The 12,986-nt window shown below is 41.7% G+C and overlaps 2 protein-coding genes across 2 annotated transcripts; one reads left to right on the top strand and one right to left on the bottom strand.

The window, feature by feature from the left end:
* Window positions 1–2,626: 2,626 nt before the first annotated feature.
* On the bottom strand, window positions 2,627–3,349 carry LOC104097135 (uncharacterized). The gene has a single exon (XM_018771150.3). The coding sequence runs from the start codon at window positions 3,347–3,349 to the stop codon at window positions 2,627–2,629; it is 723 nt and encodes a 240-aa protein (XP_018626666.3).
* A 1,434-nt stretch (window positions 3,350–4,783) lies between these two features.
* LOC138901795 (uncharacterized) lies at window positions 4,784–5,269 on the top strand. The gene has a single exon (XM_070189587.1). It carries the CDS (start codon window positions 4,784–4,786, stop codon window positions 5,267–5,269), a length of 486 nt encoding a protein of 161 aa, XP_070045688.1.
* Window positions 5,270–12,986: the final 7,717 nt, after the last annotated feature.

Below are 12,986 nucleotides of genomic sequence, written 5' to 3'. Positions count from 1 at the left end.
CTTAAATAAATTACCAATTTCCTAATTAACTTGGAAATTCCCCATTAATCCAACAATTAACCAATTACTCGCATAATTAAGAATCATCTCAAATTACTTAAATTACTACTTACTTTTAGCATACCTTATACACCTTACTATCATGGTCATGTGGTACCTTGTATGGCACAAGTTCATAAATACGAGGTATTATAGCTTGGACCGTATTTTACCCCAAATTGTTAAACCTCGACGAAACTCATTTTCTTCGATTCACTTACCATTTCACCTTCACTAATTTACTTATCACTTGTTTTGAAATAGCATAATGCTTATAATCTCAAATAATCTCATTCCCAAACTTACATCGATTAACTTACGACGAAACTTTAACATATGAAAATGCGAGATGTACCATTTCACATACAAAAATATGGGGTGTAACAATAGTAGTAGGAATAAAGTAAAAAAACAAGGAAAATAATCAATCAAACACAAATATGGAAAGAAAGTACCACATGCTATTAGTAATGGAACGGGTAACAATAACAACAACAACAACAACATACCCAGTATGATCCCAACAGGTGGGGTCTGGGGAGGGTAGTCTGTACGCAGACCTTACCCCTACCTAATGCAGGTAGAAAGTCTGTTTCCAATAGACCCTCGGCTCAGGAAGGGCAACAAGAAAAAGAGGAAAGCAAGGAAGGAAGAAAGAAGGAAGAGAAAAGATAAAGGGAGAGATAAAAGATAAGTAGTTCCAAATAATAGCAATAGGAAATACAATACCTAAGGCGAACAAAACCACATAACGTAATAAAAATCTAAGAATATGAATGGACATGTATGCTACTAAGACTACCGGTGAATAACTAAAAACTACCCACTAACCTTCTACCTTAATCCTCGACCTCCACACCGTCCTATCAAGGGTCATGTCCTTAGTGAGCTGAAGCAGCGCCATGTCCTGTCTAATCACCTCTCCCCAGTACTTCTTAGGCCTACCTCGACCTCTTCTCAAACTCTCCATGGCAACCTCTCACACCTCCTGACAGGAGCATCAATGCTTCTTCTCTTAACATGTCCGAACCATCTCAGCCTCGACTCCCGCATATTGTCCTCCATGGAGGCTACTCCCACTCTGTCCCGGATAGCATCATTCGTAATCCTATCTCTCCTAGTACACCCACACATCCATCTCAACATCCTCATCTCTGCTACTTTTATCTTCTGCACGTGGGAGTTCTTGACTGGCCAACACTCAGCCCCATACAACATAGCTGGTCGAATCACCACTCGATAAAACTTACCCTTAAGTCTTGGCGGCACATTATTATCACATAAAACACAGAAGCGAGCCTCCACTTCATCCATCCTGCTCTGATGCGATGTGCGACATCTTTGTCAATCTCCCTGTTACCCTGGATAATAGACCCAAGATACTTAAAACTCACTCTCTTGGGGATAACTTGAGCATCAAGCTTAACCTCTACGTCTGCATCATGGGCCCCTTCACTGAATTTGCACTCCAAGTATTCTGTCTTGGTTCTACTCAGTTTGAAACCTTTAGACTCCAAGGTCTGTCTCCAAACCTCCAACCTAGCGTTAACTCCAATTCGTGTCTCGTCAATCAATACTATATCATCGACAAATAGCATGCACCAAGGCACCTCCCCTTGGATGTGTCACGACAGTACATCCATCGCCAGGGCAAATAAAAAAGGGCTAAAAGTCAATCCCTGGTCCAATCCCATCACCACAGGGAAATGCTCCGAGTCACTACCCACGGTCCTCACCCGACTCTTAGAATCATCATACATATCCTTAATCACCCTAATGTATGCTATGGGAACGCCGCTAACATCCAAACACCTCCATAGTACCTCCCTCGGGACTTTATCATATGCTTTCTCGAGGTCAATAAACACTATATGCAAATCCTTATTCCTCTCCCTGTACTGCTCCACTAATCTCCTTACCAAATGAATCCCTTCGGTAGTCGAATGCCCCGGCATGAATCCAAACTGATTCTCGGAAATAGACACGCACCTCCTCACCCTGGCCTCAACCACCCTCTCCCAAACCTTCATAGTGTGACTCAACAACTTGATACCCCTATAATTGTTTTAATTTTGGATATCACCCTTGTTCTTGTAAAGCGGAACCATCGTACTCCACCTCCATTCTTCGGGCATCTTCTTCATCTTAAAAATAACATTAAATAGCCCAGTGAGCCACTCCGAACCTTCCCGCCACGCACTCTTCCAAAATTCCACCAGGATTTCATCTGGCCCCGTCGCTCTACCCCTGTATATCTTACGCATCGCCCTTTCCACCTCCTCTACCGTAATCCGCCTACAGTACCCAAAATCCCGCAGACTCTCAGAGTGCTCCAACTCACCCAGCACAATACTTTTATCCCCCTCCTCGTTCAACAGTTTGTGGAAGTATGTCTGCCATCTTCTCCTAATAAATGCCTCGTCCATCAACACTTTTCCATTCTCGTCCTTGATGCACTTGAGTTGGTCTAAGTCATTGGTTTTCCTCTCCCTCACCTTGGCCAACCAGTACAACTTCTTGTCCCCACCTCTGCCCCCGAGCTCATCATACAAATGAGCAAATGTCGCGTTCTTAGCCGTTGTAACTGCTAACTTTGCCTCTTTCTTTTCCTTTCTGCAACACTCCTGATAAGTCCTTTTTCCTCCTCGTTTGTACTCTCCACTAGCTTCAAATAAGCAGCTTTCTTAGCTTCCACTTTACCTTGAACCTTTTCATTCCACCACCAATCCCCTTTATGACCACCAGCAGAGCCCTTCGTGACCCCTAAGACCTCTCCAGCAGCCACCCTATTGAAATTCGTAGTTGTGAACCACATACTAGACGATTCCCCCCTACTCGTCCAGGCCCTCATAGCCAACAACTTCTCTCCTAACTCCTGAGTTTTGTCCTTGGTCAAGTTACCCCACTTGATCTTAGGTTGATTGCACCATGCCCTCTTCCTACTACTCCTCTTGATCTCCAGGTCCATAACTAGAAGCCTATGTAGGGCCGTGAGGTGCTCACTTGGGATGACCTTGCAGTCAGTGCACAGATCTTTATCGCATTTCCTGCAGAGAAGATAATCAATTTGAGTCTTGCCCATTGAATTTCGGAAAGTGACCAGGTGCTCTTCCCTCTTTGGAAAACTCGAGTTAGCTATAACTAAATCAAAAGCTCTAGCAAAATCCAATAGTGAATTACCTCCCTCATTCCTATCCCTAAAACCGAACCCGCCATGCATATCATCATAACACCTAGCACTATCCCCAATATGCCCATTGAAATCTCCGCCAATGAACAACTTCTCTGTGTGCGGGATACTACGCACCATCTTATCCAAATCCTCTCAGAATTGCTTATTGACCTCCTGGTCCAAACCTAATTCGACAAAAATCAAGGAATCGACCAAAGGTTTTGGTGAATCGGCTTCATATCGCCTTGCCATGAATGTATATAGATGGAATATCGTCCAAATACCGAAGGGTGAAGCTGATCTCCCTTGATTCGTATATTGATATTTGCCAAGAAATGGGGCAAATACGGATTCGGAGAAGATTGAGAGTGCAGCTAGGGTTTCAGTGGGAGGGATGAGTGTTTGAGGGCGGTTGATGAAGAGAAAGTGGGGATTAGGGTTTTGGGTGAGGGGATATAAGGAGAGTGGTGAGGAGTGTTGTGAGCCGTTGATCATTTTTTATCAACGGTTGGGATTTGAGAAGAGTCATGCTAGTTTTTGGACTGGGTTCGGTCGTTTGAGCTGCTGAGGTTATTGGGCCAGGGGTCTATTTGGACCTTAATGGTCCGAAATTAATCTTAATTTTGGGCAAGATTTTAAGAATAAGAAATTAAGGGGAAAATAATTTTAATAAAATAATTAAAAAAATTAAAAAAATGCTATTTATGAAAAGTAATATTTAAAATAATTGTAGAAGATTATAAGAATGTAAGATATTATTTTGACCTGAATAAAAATGACAAATGCAATAGAATTGTAAAATAGAGGTTATTATTGCAAGATTGTGCAAATAGCCAAAAATACTAATGTAATTATAAAGAATAGAGTAAAATATCTAAATCAAGTATTATAGATGCAAAAATAATAATTTTAGGTAATTAAGTCATCACAAAATAATTGAAAGGAATAATTAATAAATATTCAAGTAATTTAAATGCAGGAAAATCAATTTTAACGCTCTGCAAATTATGGAAAATTATAGAAAAATGCTTGTATAAATTTGTAACTAAATAATGATTCCAAATGATGTTTTTAAAGTATATATATTATTCGAGAAAACATGAGGGCAAAATTGGGTATCAACAACAGTGTCCTCGTCGCCTAGGAGGTCTAGTTCAGCAGAGGAATCAGGCCACAACTTCAGCACCAGTTACTTCCCCACCCACCTACCCAGCTCGAGGAGGGGCCTAGGCAGCTAAAGGTCGCCCTAAAGGGGGAGGCCAATCAGGCAGTGGTCAGGCCCAGTTCAATGTTATTCTTGCCAGACCAGATGTTGTTGCTTGAGACATACTTATCACATTTATTGTCTCAGTATGCCACAGGGATGCTTCTGTATTATTTGACCTTGGTTCCACATATTCATATGTATCATCATATTTTGCTCATTTTCTCGATATGCCCCGTGAGTCCTTAGTTTCATTTGTTCATGTCTCTATACCGGTGGGCGATACTATTGTTGTAGACTGTGTATATCGGTCATGTGTGGTGACTATTCAAGGATTGGAGACCAGAGTTGATCTCTTATTGCTTAGTATGGTCGATTTCGATGTGATCTTGGATATGTATTGGTTATCTCCTAGTCATGTTATTCTGGATTGTCACACTAAGACCGTGACGTTGGCAATGACAGGCTTGCCAAGGATTGAGTGGAGGGGTTCTCTAGATTATGTTCCCAGTGTGGTGATTTCATATTTGAAGGCCCAACAGATGGTTAGGAAGGGATGTTTGTCATGTTTTGCCTTTGTGAGGGATATTGGTGCCGATACCCCAACTATTGATTCTGTTTCGGTGGTGCGAGACTTTCCAGATGTGTTTCTTGTAGACCTGTCGGTCATGCCACCCGACATGGATATTGACTTTGGTATTGACTTAGCATCGGGCACTAAGACCATTTCCATTCCTCAGTACCATATGGCACCAACTGAGTTGAAGGAATTGAAAGAGCAACTTCAGGAACTTCTTGATAAGGGGTTTATCAGGCCTACTGTGTCGCCTTGGAGAGGATTGCCCATCATTTGAGGATTATACTACAACGGCTGAGGGAGGAGGAACTTTATGCCAAGCTATCCAAGTGTGATTTTTTGCTTAGTTCGGTGGCTTTCTTGTGGCACATGTTGTCCGGTGAGGGGATTAAGGTGGATCCAAAGAAGGTAGAGGCAGTTTAGAGTTGGCCCAGACTGTCCTCAGCTACTAAGATTCAGAGCTTTCTCAGCTAGGCTGGTTATTATCGCCGCTTCATGGAGGGTTTCTCGTCTATTGCAGCGCCTTTGACCAAATTGACCCAGAAGGGTTCTCCATTCAGGTGGTCAAATGAGTGTGAGGAGAGCTTTCAGAAGCTCAAGATTGCCTTGACCATAACTCCAGTTCTAGTTTTGCCTTCAGCTTCTAGCTCTTATACAGTGTATTGTGATACTTCTCAAATCGGTATTGGGTGTGTCTTGATGTAGGAGGGTAGAGTGAGTACTTATTCTTCACGTCAGTTGAAGCCCCATGAGAAGAACTACCTTGTTCACGGTTGGAGTTGACTATCATCGTTCATGCATTAAAGATTTGGAGGCAGTATCTATACGGTGTATCTTGTGAGGTATTTACGAATCATCGGAGTCTCCAGCACTTGTTCAAACAAAAGGATCTAAATTTGAGGCATCAGAGATGGTTGGAGCTGCTAAAGGACTATGATATCACCATTCTATATCATCTAGGGAAGGCCAATGTGGTTGCCAATGCCTTGAGTACAAAGGCGGTGAGTATGGGTAGCCTTGCATTCATTCTTGTTGGTGAGAGACTGCTTGCAATTGATGTTTAGGCCTTGGCCAACCAGTTTGTGAGATTAGATGTTTTGGAGCCCAACCGGGTTCTAGTTTGTATAGTTTCTCGATGTTCCTAATTTGATCGCATTAGAGAGCGCCAATATGATGATCCCCATTTTCTTGTCCTTAAGGATGCTGTTTAGCATGGTGATGCCAAGGATGTTACTATTGGGGATGGTGGGGTGTTGAGGATGCAGTGTCAGATTTGTGTGTCTAATGTAGATGGGCTACATGACTTGATTCTTGAGGAGGCCCACAGTTCGTAGTAATCCATTCATCTGGGTGCTGCGAAGATGTACCAGGACTTGAAGCAGCACTGTTTGTCGAGGAGGATAAATAACAATATAGTGGAGTTTGAAGCTCGGTGCCTAAATTGTCAGCAGGTAAAGTATGAGGATCAGAGACCGGGGCGGATTACTTCAGATGCTTGAGAGTCTATAGTGGAAATGGGAGCATATCACCACGGGACTACTTATTCTTCGGAGCGGTTGGTTTGACATCTACATCCATGAGATTATTCGGCTTCACGGTGTGACGGTGTCCATCATTTCAGATTGGGGCACACAGTTTACATCACAGTTTTGGAGAGTCGTGCAGCGAGATCTGGGCCCATAGGTTGAGCTACGTACAACATTTCACCCTCAAATTCATGGGCAATCCAAGCGCACTATTTAGATATTGGAGGATATGCTATGTGCTTGTATCATAGATTTAGGGGGTTCTTGGGATCAGTTTCTGTCGCTCGCATAGTTTTCCTACAACAACAGCTTCCAATTGAGCATCCAGATGTCTCTGTATGAGGTTTTGTATGGGAGATAATGTTGGTCTTCGGTGGGATGGTTTGAGCTGGTTGAGGCTATGCTATTGGGTACTGACTTGGTTCAGGATGCTTTCGTCAAGGTTAAATTGATTCAGGATCAGCTTCGCACGGAGCAGTCTCGACAAAAATGTTACGTCGATCAGAAGGTTCGCGATGTTGCTTACATGGTTGGGGAGAAGTTACTACTCAAGGATTCACCCATGAAGGGTGTTATGAGGTTCGGGAAGAAGGAAAAGTTGATACCTCGGTATATTGCACCGTTTGAGGTGCTTTAGAGGATTGGAGAGGTGGCTTATAAGCTTGCCTTGCTTCCTAGTCTGTCGAGTGTTCATCCAGTGTTTCATGTTTTTATGCTCCGGAAGAATGTCGACAATCCGTCTCATGTTTTAGATTTCAGCACGGTTTAGTTGGATGGTGATTTGACTTATGATGTGGAGCCAGTGGCCATTTTGTATCGACAGGTTTGAAAGCTGAGATCAAAAGACATAGCTTCAGTGAAGGTGCAGTGGAGAGGTCAGCCAGTTGAGGAGGTTACTTGGGAGACCGAGCGGGAGATGCAGAGCTAATATCCACGCATATTTGAAACTCTATGTATGTTTCTAGACTCGTTCGAGGACGAACTTTTGTTTAAGAGGGGGAGGATGTCACGACCCAACCGATCGTTTTGAGTGTTATAGCCTAGTTCCCCATTTACTGCTTATTTTATGCTTATTAGTTGCTATATGACTTGTCGGGGTAGTTGGTTCGGTTACGGGTATGTTTCGGAATATGATGAGAAACTTAGTATTAAGGATTGAAAGCTTAAGTTGAAAAGGTTGACCGGATGTGAATTACGTGTAAATGGCTTAGGAGTGTGTCTATATAATAATTTGGAGATTCGTAGTTGAATTAGGCTTGAAATAGCGAGAGTTGGAAATGAAGAAGTTTGATCGAGAGTTGACTTTATGGTTACCGAACTCGAATTTTGGTTTCGGGAGTTGGAGTACGTCTGTTGGGTCGTTTATGAGTTTTGTGCAAAATTTGAGATCAATCGGAATTGATTTGATAGGTTTCAACATCGAATGTCGGAGTTAGAAGTTCAAAGTTCATTAGGCTTGAATCGATGCGTGATTCATGGTTATAGCGTTGTTTGATGTGATTTGACAGTTCGATCGAGTTCGTATGATATTTTAGGACTTGAGAGTATGTTTTGTTTGGGGTCCCGAGGTTGTCGGGTGGATTTCGGATGGTTAACAAAAGAAACTTTCGATTTAAAGCATTTCTGGAAATCTTTCCTTCTGATGTGATCGCACCGGTGAGGGGTTGGCCGTTGGTGCACCTGGAGAGGTACGAAAGCGAGATTGGCTTGAGATGGGGAGTTCCGCAGGTGCGAAGGGCATTTCTGCACCTGCGAGTGCGCAGATGCGGAGGAAGCTTCACAGAAGCGAAAGAGGGCCCGGTGAGGCATGTCCGCATGAGAGGAGGAATTCTCGCAGAAGCGAGGTCGCAGGTGCGGATCAGTGGCCGCAGGTGCAAAGGGACAGTGTGCAGTGTAGCTCCACATATGCGGTTCTTGGACCGCAAAAGCGGAACCGCATATGTGGTTACAAGATCTGCATAGGCGAAACAGCTTGGCAGAATGTTAAATTCGAGGGTTTCGTGATTTTTCTAATTTTGGACCTTGCAAACTCGGTCTAAGGCGATTTTTGAGGGGATGTTCGAGGGGTTTCTTGAGGTAAGTCTCTTGTGATCATTTTTATTAAATAATAATGTTTCCCCATTGAATTTCTCACCTAGTTTGTGTTTTATTGAGGTGGAATTTTGGAGTTTGAGGGTAGGGATTTGGAGAGATTAATTTGGGTATTTGAGTGGTGAATTGGAATCGGAATTTGCTAAATTTGGTATGGTTAGACTCGTGGTTTAATGGGCTTCTCGATTTAGTTACTTTTTGGATTTGAAGACAGGGGACCGGGGTCGGCTTTTGATTTGACTTTTTGATTTTTGATTAAGAATTTAGTATTTTCTTATGGAATTGATTCCTTTAGCTCGTGTTGATTGTATCGAATTGTTTGTGGCTAGATTCGGGGCATTCGGAAGCCGATTCACGAGGCAAGGGCTTATTGGAGTAGGGATTTTCACCATGTGTTAGAGAAGTTGAGCTGCCAATCATGCTAGAAATCACGCTTGGGCTATGTGTTGGTAATGTTGGGACCCACAGAGGTCGTGTTACATGTTGTATTATTTGCTTAATTTGACATTTTGTACTCAGTCACAACTATTACTTGCATGTTATATCCCAGTATGTATTTTCCTTTATTGATACATTATATCATTATTGTTTGGGTTGATTATCATGATTCTTGTGAGCCCGGGAGACTAAAGAGATTGATGACTGAGTGAGGCCGAGGGCCTGATTGTGAGGATATTTATGGGATCGGGCTGCACGTCGCAGGATGGTTATTGATTTATTCAAAGATTAGCTTATTATAGCACTTGGGATGGAATTTCCCCTCCGGAGTCTTCACATCCATAGTGGGCGCAGGTACTTATTGAGTGCGAATGCCTGTTTTGGGAAACTAATGATTGAGTTGAGACATTTTATTCGGCTTATGCGATCTTTTACTTATTTAAAACCTATTTTTTTAGTATATTTTAAATTTGAAAGTGTTGGTAATGTCTAAGTTGTCGACTTGCCTAGTACCATGATAGGCACCATCACGACAGGTCACTAACGCGAAGCTTTGGGGGGCTTACCCTTCGTGAACGTGATCACCCACACACGAACGCGAAGGTTTGTGGGATTCTTTGGGAGCTGGGCTGGTGTTCTATGCGAACGCGATCAATGGGTCGCGTAAGCGATGGACACGGTGGAAGAGCCATCATGAACGAGAAGAACATCTCGCGAACACGAAGGTCATTTGGGCTACAGTGCTTCGCGATTGCGTCAGATCCTTCACGAACACAATGAAGACCTGACGCCAGTGATTTAAAATGTTTCAAATACGGGATTTCACCCATTTTTCACCATCTTCTCATTATAACTCGGGCTAGAGGTGATTTTGAAAAGAAATTCCATCACCCTTTCATAAGCTAGTATACTTTAACTCGTTTTCTTCTATTTCCATCAACATCCATTGATTTCTAACATTGATTTATGCTCATTCATGGTGGAAAATTAGGGATTTGGGTAGAATTGGGGATTTTTATAAAATTGAGATTTAGACTTAAAATTGAGGTAGGATTCAAGACTAATCATATAATCGAACTCGGGGGTGAATTGGTAATTGGTTTTTGGTCCGAATCTAGGATTTTGACCAAGCGAGCCTAGGGTTGACTTTAGTTGACTTTTGGGAAAGTTGTAACGATATTAACTTTATATATAGTAATTGATTTACATGGCATTGTTTGATGTTATTGAATCAATTTTCGTTAGATTCGATTGGTTTGGAGGCGCATTTTAGAGGAAAGGCCCCGATTGAGCTTTGATTTTCTTGCGGAGCGAGGTAAGTGTTGGGTCTAACCTTGATTTGAGGGAATAGGAACCCTTGAGGTATGTGTTATGTGAATTACATATGTAGCAGCGTACATGCGAGGTGACAAGTGTATATACGCCGTCAAAATAATTGTTTCCATGCTTCCCCGTATTCTATTAATTATTTTATTACATGTCGTAACTATTTATGTTTTAATTGCTTTGTATGCCTTAACTTGCTACTTGTCCCTTATTATTCTCATATTAAAATATTAGTTTCTTCCATGCTCCCATGATTAATTGCTACTTTCCTTAATTGTCTTACTTGTACACTTTAATTGTCATGCATTTGGCTTGTCTTGTTGCTTGGTATTAATTATAGCATTCCTTGACTTGGTACGAGGTTCCTTTATGGCTTTTCTTTCATAATTCTTTAAATCGTAGAGATTTTTGCGAATTTAGTTGTTGAATTAATTACATTTATTGATTTTTTTTATGAATCGGGTTGCTCGCCGCAACGGGTGGAATAAAAGAGGATTGTGATTATACGGTGGGATCGGTTAGCACGTTGCAAAGGATTTTATATGTGATATTGATATGGCAAAATAAAGGGGTATTATGATATTGATTCTGATTATATGGTGGGATCGGGTTGCACGCCGCAACTGGTGAAATATGGGAGGATTATGTTTGTACGGTGGGATCGGGTTGTGCGCTGTAGCAGGTTGTGTGTTTTTTTATTCATTGTTGCATTGCGTTAGTTTTCACTATTTTCATACGAGATTCTGAGGGCTGATGTTTCTGGTTTTGCTGATTTCGAGGATTAAGTTTATTTTTATAAGTTGACTGCTTTACTTTTATTGTGTACATTTCTTGTTATCATTATTATATTGTGTATAGGTTATTGTAAGTGACCGCCTTAGCCTCGTCACTACTTCATCGAGTTAAGGCTCGACACTTACAGAGTACATGAGGTCGGTTGTACTCATACTATACTATGCACTTCTTGTGCAGATTTTGGAGTCGGTCCAAGCAGCAGTCAATAGATTGCTCGGATTGATTACTTGACGGAGACTTGAGGTACAACTGCTCGGCGTTCACATTCCTGAAATCCCCTTCTATCTTATTCTAGTTTTTTACTTCATTTCTGATAGTTATACTTTTTTTCAGACCATTATTGTAACGACCCGACCGGTCATTTTGAGAATTAGTGTCATGTTCGGAGGCTTAAGGTCTCGAGAAGCTGTGTATTATTTGATATGACTTGTGTGTATGGTCGAGTTTGGTTTTCGGATGATTCGGGGTGGATTTGGAAGAAGGATTCTTGCTTTAGAAGCTTAAGCGGTAAGAATTGATCGGAGTTTTGACTTTTGTGTAGACAACTCCCAAATGGCATTTTGATGATTCTAATAGGTATGTATGGTTATTTTTCACTTAGGCGTGCGTCCGTATTTGGATTTGGAGGTCCGTAGAGTAATTTGAAGCATTTCGGCAAAAATTGGAAAGTTGAAGTTTTTGAAGGTTGATAGGTTTGACCAGGAGTTGACTTTGTTGATATCGGCCTCGTATTCTAATTCAAAGAGTTGGATTAGCTCCGATATGTCATTTGGAATTTGCATACAAAATTTGACGCCATTCCGGATTAATTTGGTATGTTTCGGCACGCGTTTTGGAAGTTGGATGATTTGGAATTTCATAAGTTCTATTCGAGGTGTGATTGGTAATTTGGACATTGTTTGATGTGATTTGGGCTCTCGACTAAGTTTGTTTTGCATTTTAGGAAGTGTTGGTATATTTGGTTGAGGTCCCAGGGGCCTCGGATGGATAACAGATCGGATAATTGGACTTAAGAAATGTTGAGGATTTTTGGACTGGTGTCCTCGCACCTGCGATGGATTTGGACACATGTGTGCAACCGCATAGGTGGAGCAGTGATCGTAGAAGCGAAAGGGGAAGGATTGGGCAGTGGTCGCAAGTGCAAAGTATTTTCCGCACCTACGTGATTGCGGACTCAAAGATGTAGACGTAGGAGCGAAAGCTGGCAGACGTGTGTGTGCTCGCAGAAGCGAGAATCCTTGCGCACCTGCGCCATCGCAGGTACGGAGCCTGAGCTCGCAGAAGCGAAGGCAGTGCAAGAGAGTGATTATCCACAGAAGTGATATTTTAGTCGTAAAAGCCAACGACGCAGAAGCGACCTATTGTCCGCAAATGCGGAAAGTGTTGGGCAGAGAGGTTATATTCGAAGGTTTGCCATATTTTTCCATATTTTGAGTTGTAGGCCTCGGTGTTTGGATATTGTTCGTGGGTTTTCAAAAAATCATTAGGGTAAGTGTTCTTTACCAGAATCTTATAATATTTTATGAATTCATTATTATCTTCATCATTTAATTAGTGAATTAAGTTGGAATTTGGGAAATATTTGTAAATATCTTACAAAATGTAAAATGATGATTTAAAGGACGCATTGACTTTTTAGTTCTTGTTAAATATAGAAGCTTTATTATTCATAATTGTTTCCTATGAGTTTTATTTATGATTTGAAGTTATTTTGGCTAGATTTGAGCCGTCTAGAGGTTGTTTCACTCGAGATGGTCATTTAAGTGTAACGGTCTAGCTTCTTTGAGGTAAGTATCTTGCCTAACTTTCTGTGGGGGA

The sequence above is a fragment of the Nicotiana tomentosiformis genome, chromosome 11, assembly GCF_000390325.3.
Source record: "Nicotiana tomentosiformis chromosome 11, ASM39032v3, whole genome shotgun sequence".
Lineage (NCBI taxonomy): Eukaryota > Viridiplantae > Streptophyta > Magnoliopsida > Solanales > Solanaceae > Nicotiana > Nicotiana tomentosiformis.
Note: the sequence above shows the minus strand (reverse complement) of the source record. Positions and strands in the feature narration are given on the sequence as shown.